Source organism: Scomber japonicus, chromosome 11, assembly GCF_027409825.1.
Source record: "Scomber japonicus isolate fScoJap1 chromosome 11, fScoJap1.pri, whole genome shotgun sequence".
NCBI lineage: Eukaryota > Metazoa > Chordata > Actinopteri > Scombriformes > Scombridae > Scomber > Scomber japonicus.
The window spans coordinates 16799017-16821851 of NC_070588.1; the positions used below are offsets into that span (position 1 = coordinate 16799017).

Consider the following 22835-nt stretch of genomic DNA (forward strand, 5'->3'; position numbering starts at 1 on the left):
TTGTATGCACATTGTCCACCATCTCGACCAAAGAACACAGTAGTTTCTTCTTTACATAAAAGCATATGTAGTAACACAATTTATAACAAAATTGTCTGTGTAGCACTTTATAGTTGCCCTCACTCTTCCACTAATAAAACAGGTTTTTGGAAGCAGTGCAGTTTACCCACTCATTGATCGGTTTCCCTTGTTGTTTTTTGGAAGCTCGTCTTAAGTTAATCGTTAATAAATTGAGTTTTGGGTTCGGATCTCTTGTGTTTTGGTATATTTTTGTTTGTGTTGTTTTGTTTGTTACGTCCCCACCCCTAGACACAATCGGGGTCGTAACAAAGGCTATGATCTGAGCATTATGGTAAAAATTGTATCTCTTTCAAGGAGAATTGATTGTCTGTCTTCATCCAAATTTTAAAAATTGCATAAAACTAACTCTAACTGCATCTGCAATGCTCGTGGAACAAAAAGGTTTTCCTTTTTATGCTACCCTGTTCCTGGTGAAATGTGATGCCTGAATGATTTGATTTGGACAATTCCCAGGAAACCACTTTTTTTACAGCAACTCGGCTGGAATCCAGACTAGATGCAGTCATCACCAGCAGTGCAGTGAATACATATCATGTACAGTTTTTATCTCGTTTTTTTTCTCAGTTTTTTTTTTTTATGTATATCATTTTTTTGCAATATTATGTCAAGGTTTCTTGTGATGAAATGAATATGCAGTGTGTATAACCCTTCACAGTAGCTGCTGGAGTAATCTGTTTAATACCAATCTTCATCTTTGTTAGGCAACTATAAACAAAGATATTTGTCTTTGAAGGCTCCACACAGGCTGATTAAACACTAAGTGGTTTACACTGAGAGGTGATGTCATTGCTTATTTGCTGATGGCTCCTTGAGGGCACTAACCCCAGCCCCGTAGGAGAGCTCTGACCTCCTTTCTCTTAACAAAAGATATCAGGGCTCATCCTCCCTGGCTTTAAACTACCAATAGAACTCTCTGAGAGAAAAGAGACAGCCATTTGGTTTTGCCCCTGTCTCTGTCCCCCCCCACCCTCCCTCCCCTTCTCTCCGCACCCGCCTCTGTCAACTTTAGACTTAGTTGACCTAACTAGCATTACATTTAACAAGCACCTTTGTAATTGCTCTCTGGGCTCTTGCAGGGCATTATAGTGGTAGCTCTGCTTGCCATGGGTGTGTGAATGTGAATAGAGAGGGGGTTGGAGCCTTGTGTGCCTCTCTCACTCTCCACCCCCTAGTGAATGAGGAGAGTGATCTCCGGCTTCTTGACTTTCAGTGGTGCATAAAGTTTGCAGGTGATTTGGTATCGAGCCCCAGTGATACGGATATGTGTGGAATCAGGAAAGCTGTGTGCTAAGAGGCAGTTTTGTCTAATTACCTTCTTTCAGCACCACTGCAGCACAGAACCAGAGAGAGGGAGTAAGAGAGAGACTCACTGCTTCCCAGCTGACACTCACTGTGTTGTCTAATGCATGTTTTTTATATTTCTCACTATAGCTCTCCTTTGCAATGCTGTGTAGTCAGTCATATATAGGTTACAGAGCTTGCCCAAACTCAGAATTGTGCGTGGCTCCAAACAGGGGGGTAAGTTCTACTTTCAGATAGATTAATTTGTTAATTGTTTGATGTCTCAATGTGGTATTGCAAGATTACTTGTTTCCCTCAGAAGCTGAAGTCTTTACATCATGATTTGCACATTGTTCACTGCTTTGTTGGGCTTTCATCAGTTTTGATTCTCTGAATATTTTGTTGCAGACCATTTCTGCAATCGTCTTTTGGTTAACTGCTGTATGTGGGACAAACTAATTAATTTGATACTTTTCTGTACTTACTACCACAAAGCACTCTGCTCACAAGTACTCCTTTAGGGTAACAAAGAAAAAGTATCCATTCCTCCTGAATGGTTAAATGGTTGTTAATTTGATCATTCTCTTACAGGTAATCAAAGTTTATAATGAAGATAACACCAGCAGAGCAGTAGAGGTTCCCAGTGACATCACTGCCCGGGACATTTGCCAGCTGTTCGTCTTGAAGAACCACTGCATTGATGATCACAGCTGGACTCTTTTTGAACACATCTCCCATCTGGGAATAGGTAAGTGTTTGTTTTATTCAATGTTGGCATCTTTTTGTGCAAATAGTAGCAGTTGCATTGTGACGAGAAAATAAAAATCTCCATAACAACATGACAGCTCACTGTTTTGCTGACTTCAAAATGGATTTTCTGTAAAGGTTTGGTCCCAATCTAACAATCTAAAATGTCACATGTGGCTTTTAGCATTTTAACCTGAATGTGAAGAACTTAACCTAAACAATTTAGTTCAGGTTAAGGATTGATGGCCTAAAAGTTGTACATGAAACAAACGCCTCCTTGATTTTGACATATTTATAGTAAGTGCTAGTATTAATCATGTGATGGTAATGTTAGTCCAATGGGCGAGGTTTGCTTGGTTTGACGGGAGGAGTGGTTGTAGGAACTCTGTGTGCTGTTGAATATAAAGCCAGAGGTGAATGAGGTGAACTGGTAGTTTATCCACTGGCATTACATTAGTAGAGAGGTAGGACAGTGCATCCTTGAAGACATCACTGTCTACATTGCAGTGTTTTCTCCCGCTTGTATAACTCTCAGTCTTTCAAGTATTGCCCACATGGCTGTTGTTGTTGAATCAGATTGCTGTATGGTCTGCTTTTCTCATCAACATCACATGTTGCTGCTGACTTGATCCCATTTGATTTGAAGGACTGTCAACTATCAATCTGTCTAATATATGACATTGAAAGCATCCCGCAATCTTAAATGAGAGCTCCCAAGTCCATGTGACAATATGATTGCCAAAAATAGTTCTCTCAATACAAAATTCATCCAATTGTTCTGTTAGTCATCAATGCTTGTTTTTTAAGCATCAAAGCAACACATTATTACTGGTTAGTGAAATAAACATAAAAATGTTTTATATGATAGGGCTGTTTTTTTTTTGTTTGTTTGTTTGTTTTGCACAATCCTCAGATCAGATCATAATTCATTTACAAAACTGGACCTCAGTGGGTCAGTCATTCAATCATGTCTTAGTTGCTTCTTGTCTGGTGATTTCTTTGCCCTGATGTTGGTGGTAGTTCATGATTCATTGTTCAACACTGCTTAACATGTTTGTTTGGGAAAAAAAGCTTTCTGTTAATTCAACAATCATTTTAAATTTTAGGAAATAATTCATGTTTACATAATGTCGCTTGACTTGTGAGTCATGCTGTCCCTAATAGGTTACACATTGATATAAGGTTAATAATCAATCTACGTGACTTGCTTGAAGTAAAGCAATACAACACTTTGCCTGAAAGTCTTCCACAGAGATTAGTGTATTATAATTTCTGTAATTTTAGTGTTTCATTGCAACATATACTGTTTGGTCTCTTTTCCCTGTAGAGTAGTGAAAAGCCAAGGTTGACTTCCCATTCATTTTGTTTCCCCATTATGTCACTAGAGAGAACCATTGAAGACCATGAGTCTGTTATGGAGGTGCTATCAGGCTGGGGGATGGACACAGACCACCGGCTGTATTTTAGGAAGAATTATGCTAAATATGAGTTCTTCAGGAAACCGCTGGTGAGTTTGTGAAATCTGTTATAACCAACCCACCTGTAGTTCTTTCACTTATATGTTTTACAGTATAGAGTGGTGTAATAACTGATGTTGCTTTCATTTTGGCAGGACTTTTTCCCTGATCACATGGTCTCCATATCCAGTGAAACCAATGGGATGGTGGATCACTCTCAGCTTATAGAGGTATTAAGTTCTTATGTTTACCATGCACTCTCTTTGTTCTTGGGTGGCAGTTGTGAGGCGCTTAGCCTCTGTCATAGTGTTGGTGTGTTAACTTGATATATCTACCGTACACACCCATCTATGGACAAATATTTCTCTACCCAACACAGACCTTTCTCAACTCCAGCACATGTCCCGAGATCCATGGACACCTCCATGCCAAAGAGCAAAGCAGGAAGTCGTGGAAGAGGTTCTATTTTGTCTTGCGAAGGTCAGGGCTCTATTTCTCCAATAAAGGAACTTCCAAGGTCAGTAAACCAAATCTGAATGGAACCCTAAATCTTCCACGAAGTCTTAGGAGAATCAAAAGCTATATAAAAAAACCCAGAAAACTGCATACTGTGGGTATTTTGTTGCCTTTTGCATTCTGTTGCATGCAGCCCCCATTTTGCTATGTTATTGCATATTAGTCCACATGTTTTTTTCTATGACTTTTGTTTGTTTTCTATGACTATTTACACAGAAAAGTACTAAGAAACTAAATTGTATGTTGCCAATTGGAAAAAAATCTTGAACTTATTAGTGAAGATGCATGCTAGTCCTTTGCTTATACACTATGGGGTTGCATGTCCATCATCTGAGCTGTATAAATCTCTGTACTGTATAAATCTCACTGATGTTTCAAGAGGGCAGTGGAACAGGTTGAACTTGATTTTCCTAAGGTCAGCTGTCATGGCAGCCAGGCAGAAACAGTACTCCAAATGCTGCTGACAAGTGAAGCTTATACCTAGGCACCAGCCATGCCAACACAACCACTTCTCAACTGCTTTCATTTCTTACAACAGAAGACCTTTTGTTGTCAAGAACAGTGAGGCTTTGGTTTGGTGCCCACTTTTACTCTAGTTGGTTTACCATTCATATGTGGTCTTGGTCAGACACATATCTAGTCAGTCAGCACAGACCCCAACAGCTGTGGCATTACTTTAAATAAGGAAGTGGGAACGATGTGTCACATGAAAGCTGAACAATGGTAGTCTTTGTGCTTCTTTTTCTCTGGAAATGTATCTTTGGCACAGTGACTGTTGATACTGCCTCAGTATAGGCCCTATCACTTTGTCTAAATGTATCCTTATCGCTTTCTTCACATTTATATGTTAACCGCACCCAGAGGGACTGATAAAACTGTTATTTATGAATAAATAGGTATTGTTTAAGCGTGATAGGCTTCATGTCTGGCTTAAAAGAGCTTTTTTGTTTATTCTACCCAGCAGATCAGATTCAGATCATAATATAGTTTGATTTAAATACTGGTGCTATTTATCCACTTTTTATCTGCAGTTTTAGTTTTGCCAGTTAAAGCATGCCACATTAATTTCTAAAAGTAAATTACTTTCTTATGCATTATTTTGTTCTTTTTGTCTTCCTCACATTTGTGACCATACAGTAAAATAAACTGAATGAGCAAGACAGATACTAATACACATAAACACTTGCATGCGTCTCCATCCCTCACATGAATTTGAAGCTGATTTGCAGGCTTGTTGAAGAGGTGAATACTTTAAACCCAACTCCTTCATTTGATGTTGCATAGATGTTCATATCTGTACTGTACTTTAGTTTTATTAAGGCTTCCCTCTGTTTTACAGGAACCCAGACATCTCCAGTTCATTGCTGACTTTAGTGACAGCAATGTCTACACTGTTTTTTCTGCCAAAAAACTGCATGGAGCACCTACAGATTTTGGCTTCTGTGTCAAGGTACCGTTGCTTTCTTTGAAGTATTGTAACAAGGATTGTTGCCATAAAACAGAGAAATGTCAAAACTGTACAAAAGGCGCAGAAGTAGTGTATTGATTCCCAGTGTTTTGAACTCTTTTTGTCTCCTTGTAACATCTTTCTCCAGTCCACAAAGTGTAGTTCAGCCCGGGACTCGAAGTTGCTTTGTGCGGATGATGAGCAGACCAGGACATGCTGGATCACGGCCATGCGCTTGTTAAAGGTTGGCTTGCTGATCACTAACTAAGGAATGCTGAGTCAGTGCTAGAATCAGATTTAGCTTTGTGTGGTGGTCAAGGGAAACTATTGAGTGATGCTGGATTAGTGCTCTTGATAGAAGCAGCATATGTTCATTGTTTGAATATCTGCTGGATACAGTTTAGAGAATTAATTGTTCCCCTGCTAGTCTATAAATAGTGTACAGGACCACACAATAGACTGTAATTTACTCCATATTTAAAATTAGGGATTACAATTCAAAATCCTGTTATTTTTCTGTCTTTCAGTATGGAATGGAACTGTACCAAAACTTCATTCAGCCACACCAAAAACAAAAAGCGTCACCAATGGTAAGTTGAAGCTTATATATGTCATGTGATTCTCTTGAAACTTAAATGATTTCATCAAGACTGTCATGTCTTTTAAGCTGCATTTGTCGATGTTTTATATTAAAATGGTAACAAATTACTTCAACAAAACAGCGATGTCCACAATACCACCCACCTTTGCAGTTCATTTCAGTTGTATGGCGCCTTTTGGCCTCTTTTAGCCTAGGTCATTGTTTTGGTATGTCATCCCAAAAACTACTGTTTTCAAGTATTACTGTGTTTATAAACCCACTGTATCATATGTTCCCAGCAATAAATAGCAAAAAAAGTTAGCAACTATCTGGTGAACATTTGGGGCCCTCCATAAAAAAGGGAATGTACATGTCAAGGGGCTTATCTTAATATATTATTATATTGAACTAATATGGATCATCTACAAGCAAAAGGGCCAGATGCTTTGATGGAAAACATAAGACACAGAATTAAAAGAGAGTTAATATTGGACTTGAGTGGCCAGAAACACAATTCCAAATGTGTGGTAATGTTGTTCTGCATTTGCTGAATGTGTACATGAGCAGCTGTTTGCTATCATGTTCACCATTACAACTTTATAAGGTGATAATCAATGTTATGTTCTCACCTTGTTCGGCTGCTCCAAATGACCAAAAATACCAATTAATATGGCTTTAAAGTTGTATGCCTTTTAATATATGCTGAAGCTAACAGTGTTGTAATATAATTGTATAGGGCAAATGAGGCACCTTCAGTGTGTTAATGTAGGTTTACTGTCCCAGAATAGCCTCAGGCTTTACTGGGAGTATTTTTGTGGCAGTGAACAGTCTATTTATGGGTTTTGGACATGTTCGTGAACCCTCTGCTTTCTAAAAATACAATGATCAGCTGCTCTCAGATTTAACAACTCATCACCTCTTCTCTGCTGTCAGAGGGTCATATGTGACCAACAGCCTTGCCAAAAGGATTAGCCACAAAGATAGGAGAGCACATGAATGTGCAAATGCAGGGTCAGGCTGCTGAGTCTTCTGCGGTCTACTTGACTGTTTTAGCTGAACATACTACTTTGACAACACTGCTCCATGTCATTGTACTGAAAAGTAAATAAAACTTGTGTTAAATCGAAGGTTAAGTAACACATTTAATTGAAGCAGGATGGATAAGAGGGAAAGGTCTCTATCCTTAAAGCAAACACTGCTCACTTTGTTTCAACCACTCGCAATTGTAAGCTTAGTAGGTGGTAGAGGAACAAATGTGAGATTTAAAAGTCTCTTGGTAATCCTGATAAGAAGAATTTTGTGTGTGCAGTTATTTAGAGTCACTCACAACATGGCAGCTTAAAGCACTGAAATGTGCCCATCTGTCATTCTTTTCAAAGCCAATCTAATCCTTTTTCATGGTAGTATTCTGTCTCGAGTCATGTAGAAATGATGAAAATGGAGTCACATTACTCAGACACTAGATGGCAATACAATCCCACAAGACAGCTTAAGTGAGTCTACTTTCTCTCACCAGTGTACAAAGGAAATTTAACTGTTGTGAGAATTTAATTGTTATGAGAAAATGAAGCAAAAGTCCAGGGATAATTTAAACAAATATAAATCTATTCAGTCAACCCAGAATAATATTTGAATATATTATATGTGCCATTTCAGAGAAGCATTTCAGAGAACTCACTAGTGGCCATGGATTTCTCTGGGCAAAAGAGCCGGGTGATCGAAAACCCGTCTGAGGCACTGTCTGTGGCTGTAGAGGAAGGTCTGTCATGGAGGGTAAGTCAAAAACTTAGACTGAGAAATAACAGATAGAAAAAATTCCCAACAGCGTTAAGAAGAAAATTGGGTTCAGAATCAGTAATGCTTTATTTAATTATAGTAATATTCCTGTTGTTTCACCCATTGTAAACATGTGTTTTGACATGTTGGTGGCCTTGAAGTAAATTAGAATTAGGCTAAAATTCTTCACATATAATGTAATCATATGTTCTTACAATTTACAACCTTGTCACATGTCAAAAAGTAACAACAAGAGTTAAGATGAAGATTTATGTACTGTATTGCCCAAAACACAGTATAGGTAACCATACGTTGGGTTATCACAACAAAATATAACTTCATAAGGTCAGTTGTAAACATCTCATAAAATCTTACCCTTTAGAATAGAAAAGATGAGAAAAACTGGATAAATTAACTTTGTGTTAAAGGGGAACTATTGTGCTAATTTTTGGCTCTTTATTTTTATTCATTAGAGTAGCTCTGCATAATTAAAAGTTATGAAAACGTATTTATCCTATACTAGCCTCCTTTATGGCAGCCCCTCAGCTGAGCCTCTACACCTAACAGGCAGTTTTAGCTCCTGTCTCTTCAAGGCCCCCCTTACGATGAGCCCACCCTGTTTTATAGGCCTGTCTTCAAGAAGCCCTTTGAGGTGCAGTAGTATCAGATTTATGTTAAGTTACTACTGATGAAAACATTTCCTGCTTATGCCACCTCATATTAAAGACTTTTAAATGACTAAATAAAGGGAGCCTTTAATTGAGAAGAATGTACAGGATATGAAATTAGCAGAGCTTTGTAGGCGGTGGTAAAAAACAGTCAACATAACAGCATATGGAGATATATAGAGCTCTTTGTTTAGTGGACCAGTTAGAAAGAAGAACAGTACAAGCAGAAACAGTGATGATGATGTTTGATGAAAAGGTGCAGACAACCAGCACACCTCCAACAGGTAAACTACTTATTTTACTTTGCCCTGCTGTGTAATGGAAAAACACTCACAGCATGCCAGCTACACGAGTCATGGTTTAGCGCGACGACCCCCTAAACAATGGAAAAATGCCATAATGTTAGCTGTGTATAACAGTGAACTTGTGTGCTGTGCATGGAACAGATGGTCATATGAAGAAACCACCGGCCCGGGCTAAAAGTAGAAAAACTATTGGAAACCAAGCGTTCAGAGCTGTCTGAAAAGTGTGTGTGTCTATGTGTGTGTGTGTTTGTGTATGTATGTGTGTGTGTGTGTGTGTGTGTGTGTGTGTGTGTATGTGTGTGTGTGTGTGTGTGTGTGTGTGTGTGTGTGTGTTTGTGTATGTATGTGTGTGTGTGTGTGTGTGTGTCTGTGTATGTGTGTGTGTGTGTGTGTGTGTGTGTGTGTCTATGTGTGTTTGTGTATGTATGTGTGTGTGTGTGTGTGTGTGTGTGTGTGTGTGTGTGTGTGTGTGTGTGTTTGTGCGTGTGTGCGTATGACAGAAACTAAAGAAAAGCATAATAGGTTCCCTTTAAAATGACTTCAACTGGTATTGATGCTCTAACTAATTTCTCCCCTTTTCAGAGAAAAAGCTGCCACCGTCTGAGTGGACATGGGAGCCCCTCCACATCACAAAGTTCAGTGTCAAACATAGGTTTGTTAGATGCTTAATATATTATTTCAACTTCCTGTATGTACGCAACATAAAGAACATTTTGTAGCTTTGTCTTGCTTTGTGTTTCAGCTATTCACTTGACTCAGCCCTGGTTCCACGGCAAACTGTCTCGGGATGAGGCTCAGCGTCTTATCACTCAGCATGGTCTTATTGATGGGTAAGCAACTACATTTCACTTTTTTGTTTTTTGATTTGCATTGTGCCATTAAAGACATTTGGCATGTTGGTAATAATTTGACCCCTGGATTTGTTACATGAACAGTAACTACTTTCATTAAAGACTAGTATGGTAGTTGATAAAAAAAAGTTCAGTTAAATAAAATTGATGTCAGTGGAATTCTTTTCACAAGAGAAATCACATGTGTTTTTAACAAGTAGACTACAGAGTTGTACAATAGATAGTTGGTAGTTACAAGATATAATCATTAGGTAAGTGTGATTGATGTGTTCAGAAGACAGGAGAAACATCTGAATTACAATTGTATTATTTAATTAACATGAATTTATCATCAAATTTTGTCCACAGAGGCAGATCATTGGAACCTAAGGCTATGTATCTAGTTGTCCATCTTAGATAGGACTGTAAGAGTCCTATGTCGTTCTTAAAGTATCAGTAAATGCTGCATGATATGTAATTTCTCGCAAATGTTTTAGATTGTTGTTTACTGTAAATTTTAACCACTTAACGCACGCTGTTCCGTCTACGGAACGGGACGGATGTTAGGAGGTAGCCACAAGTTCTTCTGAATGTTTTAAACACCAACCCTTAAACATATATATTCATGCCGTACATCGTTGGAAAGCTTAGATTGTCCTGATTCATTCAAGACCACTCACGAATCATATGGTTGCTCACAGCCGTGATAGTATTAGCGAGTAGCTCGGCTAGCCCCTGAGCTAAGTAAGAAAAGCTATAATGCCTACATACCTTCAAAGTCTTCCCTTTATCCACAACGTTCATCTTATGACTCAGGACTTTCTGTACAGCTCGCCAAATATCCATTCTGCTGAAATATGAAATCCGTTTCCATAAAACCGGAATACTTTCCTCAATATGTCCATGTATTTAGTCCAACACGTAACGTAATAACACAAATAACAAACCATATACGGTCACTTTTACGTCATTTCCTGACCTGCGCGTCCATCTCAGAGTACACGTGACTAGATGTTTACGACCGTGAGCCTCTCCTGCTTCTGACGACACCACACACAAGCCAATCGGTGTTTAGGTTTAGGCAGTACATGTCTCCAAAGCCAATGAGGACATGTGACCGACAACAATGACGACATGGGTTTGATTGACTGCTGTTCCAGCCTATGGAAATATTTGGTGAAATGAAGTTGATAACCTTTTAGCCAATAGTCAGAGGTTTCCAACGGTGTATGACACTAAGCTATTAGTTTGGCTGTCCATAAACAAACTCCAAGCGTAACCGGCGTGCGCCCTGTGCGTAAAAGAGTTGAACCATATATCATTACGCACACGGCATTTTGGTACACGGTTGGTTCTTCTTCGACTTAACATTTGACTTATTCCATAATAAACAGATAGATAGATAGATAGATATGGCCAAACAAAAAAATATGGTTATATGTAATAATAATAATAATAATAATATGGCGTCAGCTTTCATTAGAGACCAAGATTTTGATTGTAGGCAAAGGGGATGTGAAGTTATAGGTGCTTGATTGTGGTTATACAGCTTTGGTAACCAAGTGTCCATTTGGAGTCTCCAAAAAGGACCTGAGGAAAACGCATGGACATACCTGTTGAAAAATAATTCAGAAAAATTCATCTTTTGGTCTTTTGACTCCAAATTTGGACTGCATGAAGCCAAGACATGTGGCTGTGGCCTCATTGTGTCTATATCCTGCTGAGAGGTCACTGAATGTCTGTACACATGTCATTGTAAAGGCAAACCTATGGGCGAGTAAACAACCCCATCATTGTAACCTCTGCCACTCTTTGTCAGTAAGTCACAGAATCACACAGACACTTTTACAAGAATCCTGAGAGTGTTTCCTTTCCAATGATACCAGACACATCTCTGAGTCTCAAACTATGTGGGATCTGTGCTGCTCACAACTTGGGCATGTCGTTTAGGCTAACAACATAAAAAACAGGGGCGTGTGTTAAGTGGTTAAGTTTCGGATAAAAGTGAGGGCTTAGAATAAAAGTGAAAAGTTTTCTTTTTGTTTTCAGAGTATTTCTTCTGAGGGACAGCCAAAGTAACCCTAAAACGTTCGTACTGTCACTGTGCCACATGCAGAAGATTAAACACTTTCAAATCTTACCGGTGAGTACAATCCACTGCCTGTGAAGATACTGTCATCCAGGTTATGGGACATACAGAAGGGCTAAGCCAAGGGCAACTAAACTTGCTTTCGATTCTGTAAGATGTTTCGCCTCTGATCCAAAAGGCTTCTTCAGTTCTGACTGACTGGGACTCTCCACCAGTCAGTCACTGTACTGTATGAGAGGCAAAATGTCTTCAAGCAATTCATGTAATCCTTTTCCTAGCCCTTCAGAAAGTTCAACCGTTTTGATATACAGCTCCAATGTGTTGTTTTGCCATACATTTTATACAAAGTACCTCAAAATATGAGCCTTATGTTGAATAGGTCACTCATTTCTTGTGTGATTCCTTTGTGTGAGGATGATTGCATGTGTATGTGTGCATACTACACTGTAGGTGGATGATGAGGGGGAGTTATTCTACAGTCCAGACGACGGTCACACACGGTTCAGTGACTTGATCCAGTTGGTGGACTTTTACCAGCTAAACCGGGGGATCCTGCCCTGCAAACTCAAACACTACTGTGCCCGAATCACCCTGTGAACAAAAAACCCAAGAGACCTTCGATGGCCCACATGCACCTTAATGTGTTTCTGGACAAGCACTCCCAGTGTTCTTGTGCCTTGAAGAAAAAAGATACTCAGCAAACGTGAACGGCCATGCTAGCTGAATCATCCACACATCAGCATTCATAATGTGGTGGCTGGTCTGTCCTTATTTTTCTTTTTCAGCAAAAGCCGAAATGACAATGTACTGTATAATAACTGACTCGAGTGCTGAACATATGCTATTTTGTCTGGTGGATGTTATTCTTCAGCCTTGTAATGTTCCTATATTTGGTAGTAAATCCATTGTCTTGTACTGTATATAGTAAAGCTAAATGTGTACTCTAAACAGCGTGTGATTCTAACAACATTGTGATACCTATGAAAAAGTTTTTTTAGTTTTTTTCTTAAACTAACAAACAGCAGCTGGTATTTGAAGTTTGGAGTTTTCACAATACAATTGAATGTGTACTGGTGTTACCCCTGTAGCCAAATGGTCATAGTACCTACTACACAACCACACAGTTGATGCATGTCATACACCTCTCCTTCTCCTCTTGTTTATTTTCTGCCTGTTTATTATCATTTATTCATTAAAGGCCAAACTGCCCAAAATTATCTTAAAAAAAAGAATTTCTTATATTTATATACAATATGTTCAGTATGTATATCTATCAAAGCTAATGATGGTTGAATCTATTGTTTTTTTACCACCATATTATGCTGGGAATTATAGGACACCTCTGTCCTGTTAAACCTGAAAAAGACTAAGCTATCTTACTTTTCATTGTCATTGTATCTAAGTATTCAGGTATTTTCTAAGAAAATGATTGTTGTTTTCTAGTTGAGAGATAAAACAACCTCTCAGGAAGTGTCATATTACAATGCCTTGTAAGCTGGACTGATACTGCTGTGGAGAGAAAAAGAGAGGTAATGTACAGGTGGGGAGAAACGGCACACAACCTCACTGGCCTGCAATGTACATTCATTTTAAATGTATGTGATTAAATGAAAGGTTTGTATTACATGAAATTAGTTTTGAGCTCGCTCAAGAGCAAGGGCAGTGAAATATATCAATTTTAAAATTAAAGCCATTAAGAAGAAAAATCAGAAATACTCTATGACTGATTTTATCTTATTATTATCTGAATTAAATGTATATTGAATTTTTATTTTTTATTTTATTTTACTAAAAGTCAGGTGTACTGTTTGTAACACCTGGGTAGGTTGTATTTTGATGTTTTTACCACTGCTGTGGATACATACGGTGTTGGATGATGTTTTGCAAAAAAGGTAACAATGAATCAGCTTTTAAAAACAAAGCAATCAAAATCACTGACATGATTGAAATGACCATTTTTTGTTTAAGTTTTTTTTCTAATAATGCATTGAACAATGAATGTCATGGACTGCGTAGTTTTATATATAAACAAAGTCTGTAATATATGGTTTTGTTTCACTGATTGTCACATTTAAAAATACACTACAATGTAAGAACACTGCAAGTTAAAGCCATATTACAGTACAGTGGGTTTCAGTGGTTTTGCTGCATAGTGTGCAGCTCGGTAAAAACTAAAAAGCTCAGACATCATAATATTGATTTTATTTCTATAGCACAATTCATGGATAAAATGTTACAGAAAGCTCTTAAAGCATCGAGTCATAGCATTTATAATAAAACAAGGATGAATACAATAAATTAGTAAGACAGTATAAGGCAAGATAAAATAACCCATGACTATTAAATTCAGCCTTTATCTAACATATATCTATTAATTATGGTCCTTGTATAGTGTATTTCTCACTAAATAGGACATCCAGAGAATTCTCCATTTAAATGCAATGACAACATTAAAAATAAGAGTACAATTAAATGTCTAAGTGAGCCTTTTCTTCAGTGCACAGTGGGGTGCTTCTTTGCTCAGAAAGATTTTTATAGTAAATACATAAGTCATGATTTTGTAATGGGAACGAGCACATTGTTAGTCACCTATATAGCTTGTGTATGGAGCAAATTAGCCTTACAATGTCACGTATGATTTACTGAATTCTGTTCACACAGTATATATAGAGAGAGCATATATTCTTTATCTGTTCTCCACAGTGCCATCCTGCTGCAGTGATATTAATAGTTTCTACAACCACTAGATGGTACTAGAAGCATTTTGCTTTTGCTTGTCCAGTTTTGTGTTTTACATTGTAATGGTTCTGGTGCAATTTAAATTACATAATAAATATATAATGTGTCAAAGATACAAGGTAGGTTAATGTTAACTTTGAAAAAAGTTAAGTTACTTAAAACTTTTGTGACCCAGACTTCAGTGGTGCTGAACATCTGATATTTTATGTATTAAGAATTACCTGAGAATACACCAAGAAATACGTACACCAATATAGGGATAAGAAAGCAGATTTTTCACTGACACCAACAACAATCTTGCTTGCCTGCTCTTACCGATGAGTAATGATGAGTAAATGAATAACAGGTGCAAGTAACGAATCATATTTTTCACTTCAGATTTTCAAGGTTTCATAGAACATGAGTAACTTTGTGTTAGGTAAGATTGTGGTTCCCTGCACAATAGTAAACGGCAGAATGTCTTGTCTTGAAGCACTCGTGTTAAACAATCTTCTCTGTTGTGATACAAACACATTGCCCCTATACCTCCCCTGCTCTACTTCAATAGCACATTTTGAAATAGTGTTCACATCCAGGGGAGATGTGCACAAACAGAGAAGTCTTAAATGCACCCCTGCTTCCGAGGTCTTGTGCTAAATGTTGTTTTGGATGTATTCCTGCCATTGATCGGAGTCTGGCTGCAGGGGGAGAGATGGCAGCTGGGAGAGACTGCGCTTCCTTTAATGAATTCATCCAGCTCCATCCAGCACAAACGGCCTGTGGATACAGCGTTTCTCCCAGTAAAGAAAGCCTCTCTCCGCTCTGTCTTGGCCCTGGACAAGATGGCCCCATGGACACCACTGTTCTTCACACCACTACATTGAATTTAGTCTTTCCTGCACTTTCACTCTTATGACTTCAGGTTTTGTACTTGAAAGTTGTCAACTTAATTCTGTTCTTAATTGCCCCTCTTGTTGTTTTGTTCCCCTAGTCTGTATTCAATTATCAGGGTCGCTGTATTCAGCCAAATACTGATTATATCCAATGAAGTGAAGACCTTGCTGTTTGCACTGCTCTTGATCCACAAAACAGCTTTATCGGGACTTGGGTATGAGTCTGTAAGGTAAAGGTTTGTTAGGTTTGCTAGGTTTGTTTATGGGGTGCACTACTGCTATTACTAAATAACAACAACAACAATTATAACTTTATTTGTAAAGCACTTTTCAAAAACAAGTTACAAAGGGCTTTACAAAGACAAAAACAGGATAAATTACCAGATTAAAAAAAAGTAGAACTAATACAGTAGTTACGACAAGTGAGGCATAAAACAAGTACAAGCAGAAGAATAGTCAATTAAAGAGAAGGCAATTCTGGAAAAAAAATGCATTTTTAAGGAAGATTTAAAAGCAGAAACAGAGCCTGCATGATCTCCTCCGGCGGGTCGTTCAAGAGTCGAGGGGCCCTGACTCCAAAGGCTCAGTCTTCTCTGGTCTTTAGCCTTGACCTAGGAATTACTAACAGACCTCTGCCGGAGGATCTCAGGCTGCATTCAGGCTCTTAAGGGGTTAGTAAGTCAGTGATGTAATCTTTAAAAGTAATTATTAAGAATTTAAAATCTATTCTAAAACTTACAGGTAACCAATGAGATGCTAAAATAGGGCTATATGTGGGCTCTTCTATTGGATTTTGTAAGTAATCTTGTAATTGAAGTTTGGAGAGGTTGTTTTGAGTGAGACAGGAATACAGCAAGTTACAGTAGTCTAATTGGGGCGTAATTAAAGTGTGGATGTCAGTTTCCACATTCTTAGTGCATTAAAAGATCTAATTTTCGAGATACAGGTATAACAAAGTTGTAGAAACCATAATTGAACAACTAGTTCAGGTGTTGGTTAAAGTTAAGTTTAACTTGATGGAGGGTTTAATGAACAAAGTTTTGGGAGACAGATCTGTAAGACAGAGTTGTATTTAGACCAGTTGTGTTGTGTTGTTGAAATCAAATGAGAAATAGATTTGGGAGTCGTCTGCATAACAATGGAAACTTAAGATTCCTTATGCTTAAGATGATCAATTAAAATCACATGATCAGATATCAAAAGCAGCCATAAGATCTAAGACAGATGTTTGGCTATTTTCAGCTGCTAAAAGAATATCTTTAAGAACTCTTTTATCAAATTTATCAAAGAGTATGTTGCCATTTGGATGACTGATGAGTTGCCTACAACTGCCTGCAACTATTTCATCCAAGACCTTAGCCAGGAAGGGAAGTTTAGATATTGGGCGGAAGTTATTTAAAATTGATGGATCAAGAGATGGCATTTTGGGAAGTGGTTGAACTGTAGCGGATTTAAAATAATTAGGCACTTGACCAGATAAAAGTGAGGAATTGAATATAGCAAAGGTTAGCTCCTCTGCAAAGGGCTCCCCTATCAGGAATATCTAAAGCCAGAAGCAAATCCAGCAGCTCTTCACTGTGGCTACAGTGGCCACAGTGGACCGGAGCAGAGATAACCATAGGTCGATTTGAAAAAAAAAAAACTGCATCTAAGATATTCTTCTGTTTTGATTTTCAGATAATGGGTGAAACACACAATAGTGTTTAACTAATGATTTCATCTGTGCATCATATTTAAACTGTGGACTGTAGTTTACTTTGGGCTACATTGCACAGTTGTAGTGCAATTTTTTTCACTTCTCTTTTTGTGCATATAAACCCAGATTGAAGAGAGATTGATACAGTGGTACCACTTTAGTTTACAGATTAATTTATAACATACTATAAAATATGACTTGGTTTAAATGTATTTATTAAAGCCAGCAATAGTGCTGATTATTTCAAGTACAATACAGACCTTTATTAAATGTCTAATAATTGGTAAATGAAAAAGGATAAATGCACAGTGACACAATATTTGATGTATTTCTTCCTATTAAATGTTATAACATGAATCCATTATGGATGTTGGAAGTTATTCCAGTTCTTTCAGAATGTCCACCGATATTTTAAATATACTGTACATTCAGTACATTATGTGTTAGTTGTTTTACATGTAATTAATTGATCAAATGAAAATGTAGGTTTTTATGATCAGTAAATTAATTCTAAGTAGTTGCACAGTGCTTGATATTCAAGATCAGCAAGTTTATTTGCAGTTTTCAGTGGTCTGAGTTATATGCAGTTTAAAAATATATGAAATTATATTGGAAACAATAGCAGCACAGATACCACACAATTAATGTCTTTCATACTTTTGTACACACTGCTGTGGTGTGAGGGGGGACGGGGGCTGTTCGTGTATTGAGTATCTTTGGTAATATGTTATGTCTGAGATAATTGCTCAGACAGTACGTGCTCTATAAGTCGCCTTTCTAACCTCTGATATACTTTTTCTAGGGGTCTTGGAACTGCCAAACGGTAAGTAGCAAGCTTTGTTAATTACAAGGATAACACATGCACTCGTCATATAATGGATGTGGTTTGCAATTTCAAGTTTTAATAATCAATTACTGGCAGTAATTCTCAGTGGAGTCACAGGATAGTCGTTAAATTCTCAAAAGGCGAAACACACACAATGTAGCTTTTTCCAAAGCCCTATTTTTAAATACAAGTGAACAAGGTCTGCTCTAATCCTGTGCATTTTGTTGCCTTATTGCAATTTAAAGTAGCTCAATTAGACCTCGACAGTGCAGCTTGTAGAATAACTGTTTAAGACAGGAAGTGATAAATGGTCATATTAATGCTTATTCCTACAGGAACTGAGACAACAACGACAAGAGCGGGAAGATGCTCTATTACAATAACACAGATCAGTGTGGGGTTTTTTTTCTTCCTGAGTTACTGCTTTTATTATGTTGAAGCTAGAAGTTTAATGTAATACTGAGTCCTATATGATCACATTAAGCAGACATATATATGTCTTTTGTCAGTTGGCCAGAAACACCTCTCTAACTGGCCTCTTCGATCTTAGCAAACAGGTAGATGTTGTGGTATTGAATCCGTGTGTTCTTTTTTCCTTATACAGCAGGGTTCCTGTTATTGTATTTTCAGTCCACCTTCAAAGCTGAAACATTGCAGAGGTTTTTCTTGACCTTGAGAAATTAACATGGGAGGACTGGCTTTGCTCTGAGGGAGCCCTATAGAGGCCACGTCCCCTCCTAATCCCCAGTTGAAAGGCATACCTCTACCGCTCAGACGAAATGGTAACATCCCAGCAGGCCAAGTGTTTACATGATATCAGACGATAATCCTGACATCTATCAAGATATATTTATTTCATTCAAATTATTTCATTTGAAAACATTGTCTATGTATTAGTTATAGCTTGTGTTTGTGTGTATGTGAGAAACTGAGACAGAGAGAGAGGAGAGAGGGAGAGAGAGAGAGAGAGAGAAAGAAGAGAGAGAGAGAGAGAGAGAGAGAGAGAGAGAGAGAGAGAGAGAGAGAGAGAGAGGAGTGAATTTCACCCTACACAGATGAACAAACAGTGAATCTGAAGTGCAGCACCCTGTGTGGCTGCCCACCAACTGAACAACATTAAGGCAGTCCTCCATGTAAAACCTGCTCACTTCTCCCACAAACACTTGAGTTTGGCAAACGGGCAGTGGCTCAGCGGGGGGAGCTCTCACTGGAAGGCAGACAGTGAGCTATGGACAGCAGGGAGACATAAACCACAGCTTCTGGTGGTGATGGAGTGATGTTTTAGGTGATCAAAAGGATGGATAAGAAAAGGAAAACGACAGGGGTAAAATCAGGAGGGGATCTTGGAGAGGAAAACATTTTTGGACTTTAAAGGTAGAAAGACATGAAAAGCAAAGTTAAGCTGAGATGTTTGACAGTGCAGCACTTGGGATGAATATTATTGTACATTGTAAAAGTAAACCCAAACTCTCAAATTCACTTTGTTGTATTTTCTATTTCTATTTCTATTGTTCATACCACAACATGTAGTTTGGCAAAGAAACTTCAAAACAACATGATATACAGTTAGGTCCATAAATATTTGGACAGTGACACAGTTTTCAAAATGTTGGCTCTGTACTAGCTTTAATTCAAGGGAATGGAAAAAAATGTGGTTTAAAGATGTTAAGGATTGCCTCCTCAGTTGTTATTTGTTTGTGGGTCTCCTTAAGTTTTGTCTTCAGCAAGTGAAATTCATGTTTAATGAGGTTGAAATCAGGTGATTGACTCGTCCATTGCAGAATATTCCACTTCTTTGCTATAAGAAACACCTGGGTTGCCTTCACAGTATGTATTTGGGCATTGCCCATCTGTACTATGACGCATGGTCCAATGACTTTTGCTGAATTTGGTTGAATCTGAGCAGACAGTATATCTCTATACACCTCAGAATTCATCCAGTCATCAATAAACACTAGTGACCTATTGCCATTAGAAGACATGCATGCCCAACCATCACACCTAGTTTCACAGATGATGTGGTATGCTTTGAATCATGAGCCATTCCAAGCCTTGTCCACACATTTTTCTTCCCATCATTTTGGCGCAGGTTGATCAGAGTTACATCTGTCCAAAGAAAGCTGTTCCCATACTTCGCTGGCTTTTTAGATGTTTGTTTGGCAAGTCTAATCTGGCCTTTCTGTTCTTGAAGTTTATGAATGGTTTGCAACCTGAAGTGAATCTTCTGTATTTGCTCTCATGAGGTCATCTCTTTATGGTAGACTTGGATAATGATATGCCAACCTCCTGGAGAGTTTTCTTCACTTGGCTGGATGCTGTGAAGGGGCTTTTCTTAAACATGAAAAGGATCCAAGTTACCAAGTTCATCAGGACCTTTTTTCCCCCTCAGAATGAACCTGAATGTTAATTTGGATACTACTAATGTTCTTAAGATCTCTCTGATGGAATTGTTGTTGTTTTTGCAGCCTTTTGATTTAATGTTGTAGGTTCACAGGAACAGTTTCCAAATGCAAAGGCCACACATGTAATCAACTCCAGACATTTTAGCTGTTTAATTGATGATGAAATAACAAAGGAATTGTCCACACCTGTCCATGAAACAGTTTTTAAGCCAGTTGTCCAATTATTTATGGTCCCTTCAAAAAGAGGGTGGTAAATATTAAAGAGCTGTAATTCCTAAACCTTTTCTCATATTTGGATGTGAATGCCCTCAAATTAAAGCTGAGGGTCTGCACATTAAACCCATATTCATTATATAGCTGTAAGTTGAATATGTTTTGATAAACAGATAAAATAACAAAACTTGTGTCAGTGTTCTAATATTTATGGACCTAACTGTATATCATGGGGCAATTTACTTCAAGGTTACAGAGTAGATCTTAGGATGATATATCTTCCTTGCATTTTTCTGCAAAATAGGTCAAAATGTTCACAGTGACACACACGGATGCACATGTGCGCATGTGCACAAGCACATTTACTCTCATGTTGGATCAATTTACATTCCTGCCTACTTTTTTCTCTCATTTACATGGTGTGCGAGTGACTCCTGAACAGGGTAGGCAGCCTTGTGGAAGAATTAGGAAATGGTCCATTTCTGAGAACACAGTGGAGTAGAAGCAGAGCAGCATATGTTGGGATTTGAATGGTCAATCGATGAATAACCCAGAGCGGTGTTTTTCTGTGCAGATTGGCAGCCATTGTGTGGTTGTATCTCTGTGTGTGTGTGTGTGTGTGTGTGTGTGTGTGTGTGTGTGTGTGTGTGTGTGTGAGAGAGAGAGAGAGAGAGGGAGAGAGAGAGAGAGAGAGAGAGAGAGAGAGAGAGAGAGACAGAGAGAGACAGAGAGAGGGAGAGAGAGAGAGAGAGAGAGAGAGAGAGATGGGGGCATGGAGGAGAGGGGATTCATCCTTCCCCAAAGTATTACGCAGTGGTCAAAAATATTTGCAATGCCAGGAGGTATTTTGAAAAATATTTGAAAAAATTCAATACCGTGCTGACCTTTTGCTAGGCATTTGCGAAAAGATTCACTCTCCGTATAATCTGGCTCAGAGTCAGGGAGGATCTGTGTTACTATATAATGTTGTTGATTCTAAATTATGCTAATCTATTCTGCTTGTACATTTACTTTGATGTCTCTATTTAAATCTTTTGTTTTAATTTTAGAAGTCAAAGAGGCATTAAAAGAATTTAGCAACAAAAGCCTAAAAATGTGATTAACATACAATAAACTAGAATTTGCATGAAACTGACAGTTGCCTCTATAATTTAAGTTATATATTATTATATGTAATCATATTTATTTCTCTTTCAAGTAGATTTTTACAAAGGTATATTATGTGCTTTACAATCCTTTATTGCTATTTGTACTCATACACTATACTATACACTATTTCATACTGTATTTATGTATTTATTTATTGTAAATCCTTCAATTTTGGTCACTCGCATACTGATGAAATTATGTGAAATGCCTCATTCTACAAGGTGCCACCACAAGAGGGCAGAGACTATCCAAACACACACAATCTAATGAATTTAAAATTCATTATATTAGACTGTATATGCCACCAGGCCTTGTTTAGTGTGGGTGTACTTTCTTAATGATGGTACCGGTGTAGTACTTTGGAGGATATGTCCATTATTCCTTATCAGTACAGATAGACAGCTGTATGGTAGAGAGGCATGAGTGAGTTTTAATGGATCTTATAGAGATGAAGAGGATACAGTTAAACAGCTTGTTGTAAAACAATCGCTTTATTTCAAAAGATTACCATACAGAAATGTTTTACTTGAAATTGAACTAGAGGTGAAGAGAATTATAGAAAATATCAGTTATCCTACAACATGAATCAAGCCAAATCAAATGGCAGTTCAAATTTAGTAAAATACAAACAAAGGATTTAAAGTTTAATATGAAGGGATGAAGGATTCAAAGCTTCACTGTCATATCCACAGACAATAAGTTACACTATGTGATACATTTTGCAAAACTGTCCTCTCTAATTGGCCTTCATGAAGCATAAAACTGAAAAAGAAATATGTAACAGAAGAAAAATCACAAAAGAAAAATAAAGTATAAAGTATAAAAATCATAAAAATGCAAAATGAGAGACAAGCTGTCAGTTTTAGCTCACACAGAGAGTGTGTCTTCACTCTGCAGAGCAGAGACTTTGCTGACTAATCGGCCCTGTAACGGTGATCGATGCTTGTTGGGGTGGATACAGTCCCACAAGTTGTACAACAACACTGAGGAATAAAAATAGCACAAACATACATAACACAACCCACTGATTAGCTGTTAATTTACTCACATTGACACACTGACACAGTCCAACAAAGCAACCACACTGAGTGACAGACTGGCTTGCTGTTTAAGGTGACAGCATGTGGTTATACTGTGTAAATACACCTATGCTGTGCCACA

General features: G+C 37.9%; 1 protein-coding gene across 3 annotated transcripts in view; it reads left to right on the forward strand.

Moving 5' to 3' along the window:
- grb14 (growth factor receptor-bound protein 14) overlaps positions 1-13820 on the forward strand; it is a 28543-nt gene extending 14723 nt beyond the window's left edge. For 2 of the 3 annotated variants that reach the window (XM_053328978.1, XM_053328981.1), the window contains 12 exons: positions 1954-2110; positions 3495-3616; positions 3722-3796; positions 3946-4083; positions 5422-5532; positions 5678-5773; positions 6057-6119; positions 7766-7882; positions 9441-9510; positions 9601-9688; positions 11738-11831; positions 12228-13820. In XM_053328978.1, the coding sequence (XP_053184953.1) occupies positions 1954-2110; positions 3495-3616; positions 3722-3796; positions 3946-4083; positions 5422-5532; positions 5678-5773; positions 6057-6119; positions 7766-7882; positions 9441-9510; positions 9601-9688; positions 11738-11831; positions 12228-12374 (1278 nt within the window). In that variant the 3' untranslated portion in view covers positions 12375-13820. Of the gene's footprint in view, positions 1-1171; positions 1600-1953; positions 2111-3494; positions 3617-3721; positions 3797-3945; positions 4084-5421; positions 5533-5677; positions 5774-6056; positions 6120-7765; positions 7883-9440; positions 9511-9600; positions 9689-11737; positions 11832-12227 lie in introns of those variants that run through there. The other variant, XM_053328980.1, reaches the window with a different exon arrangement.
- The last annotated feature ends 9015 nt before the right edge of the window (positions 13821-22835 follow it).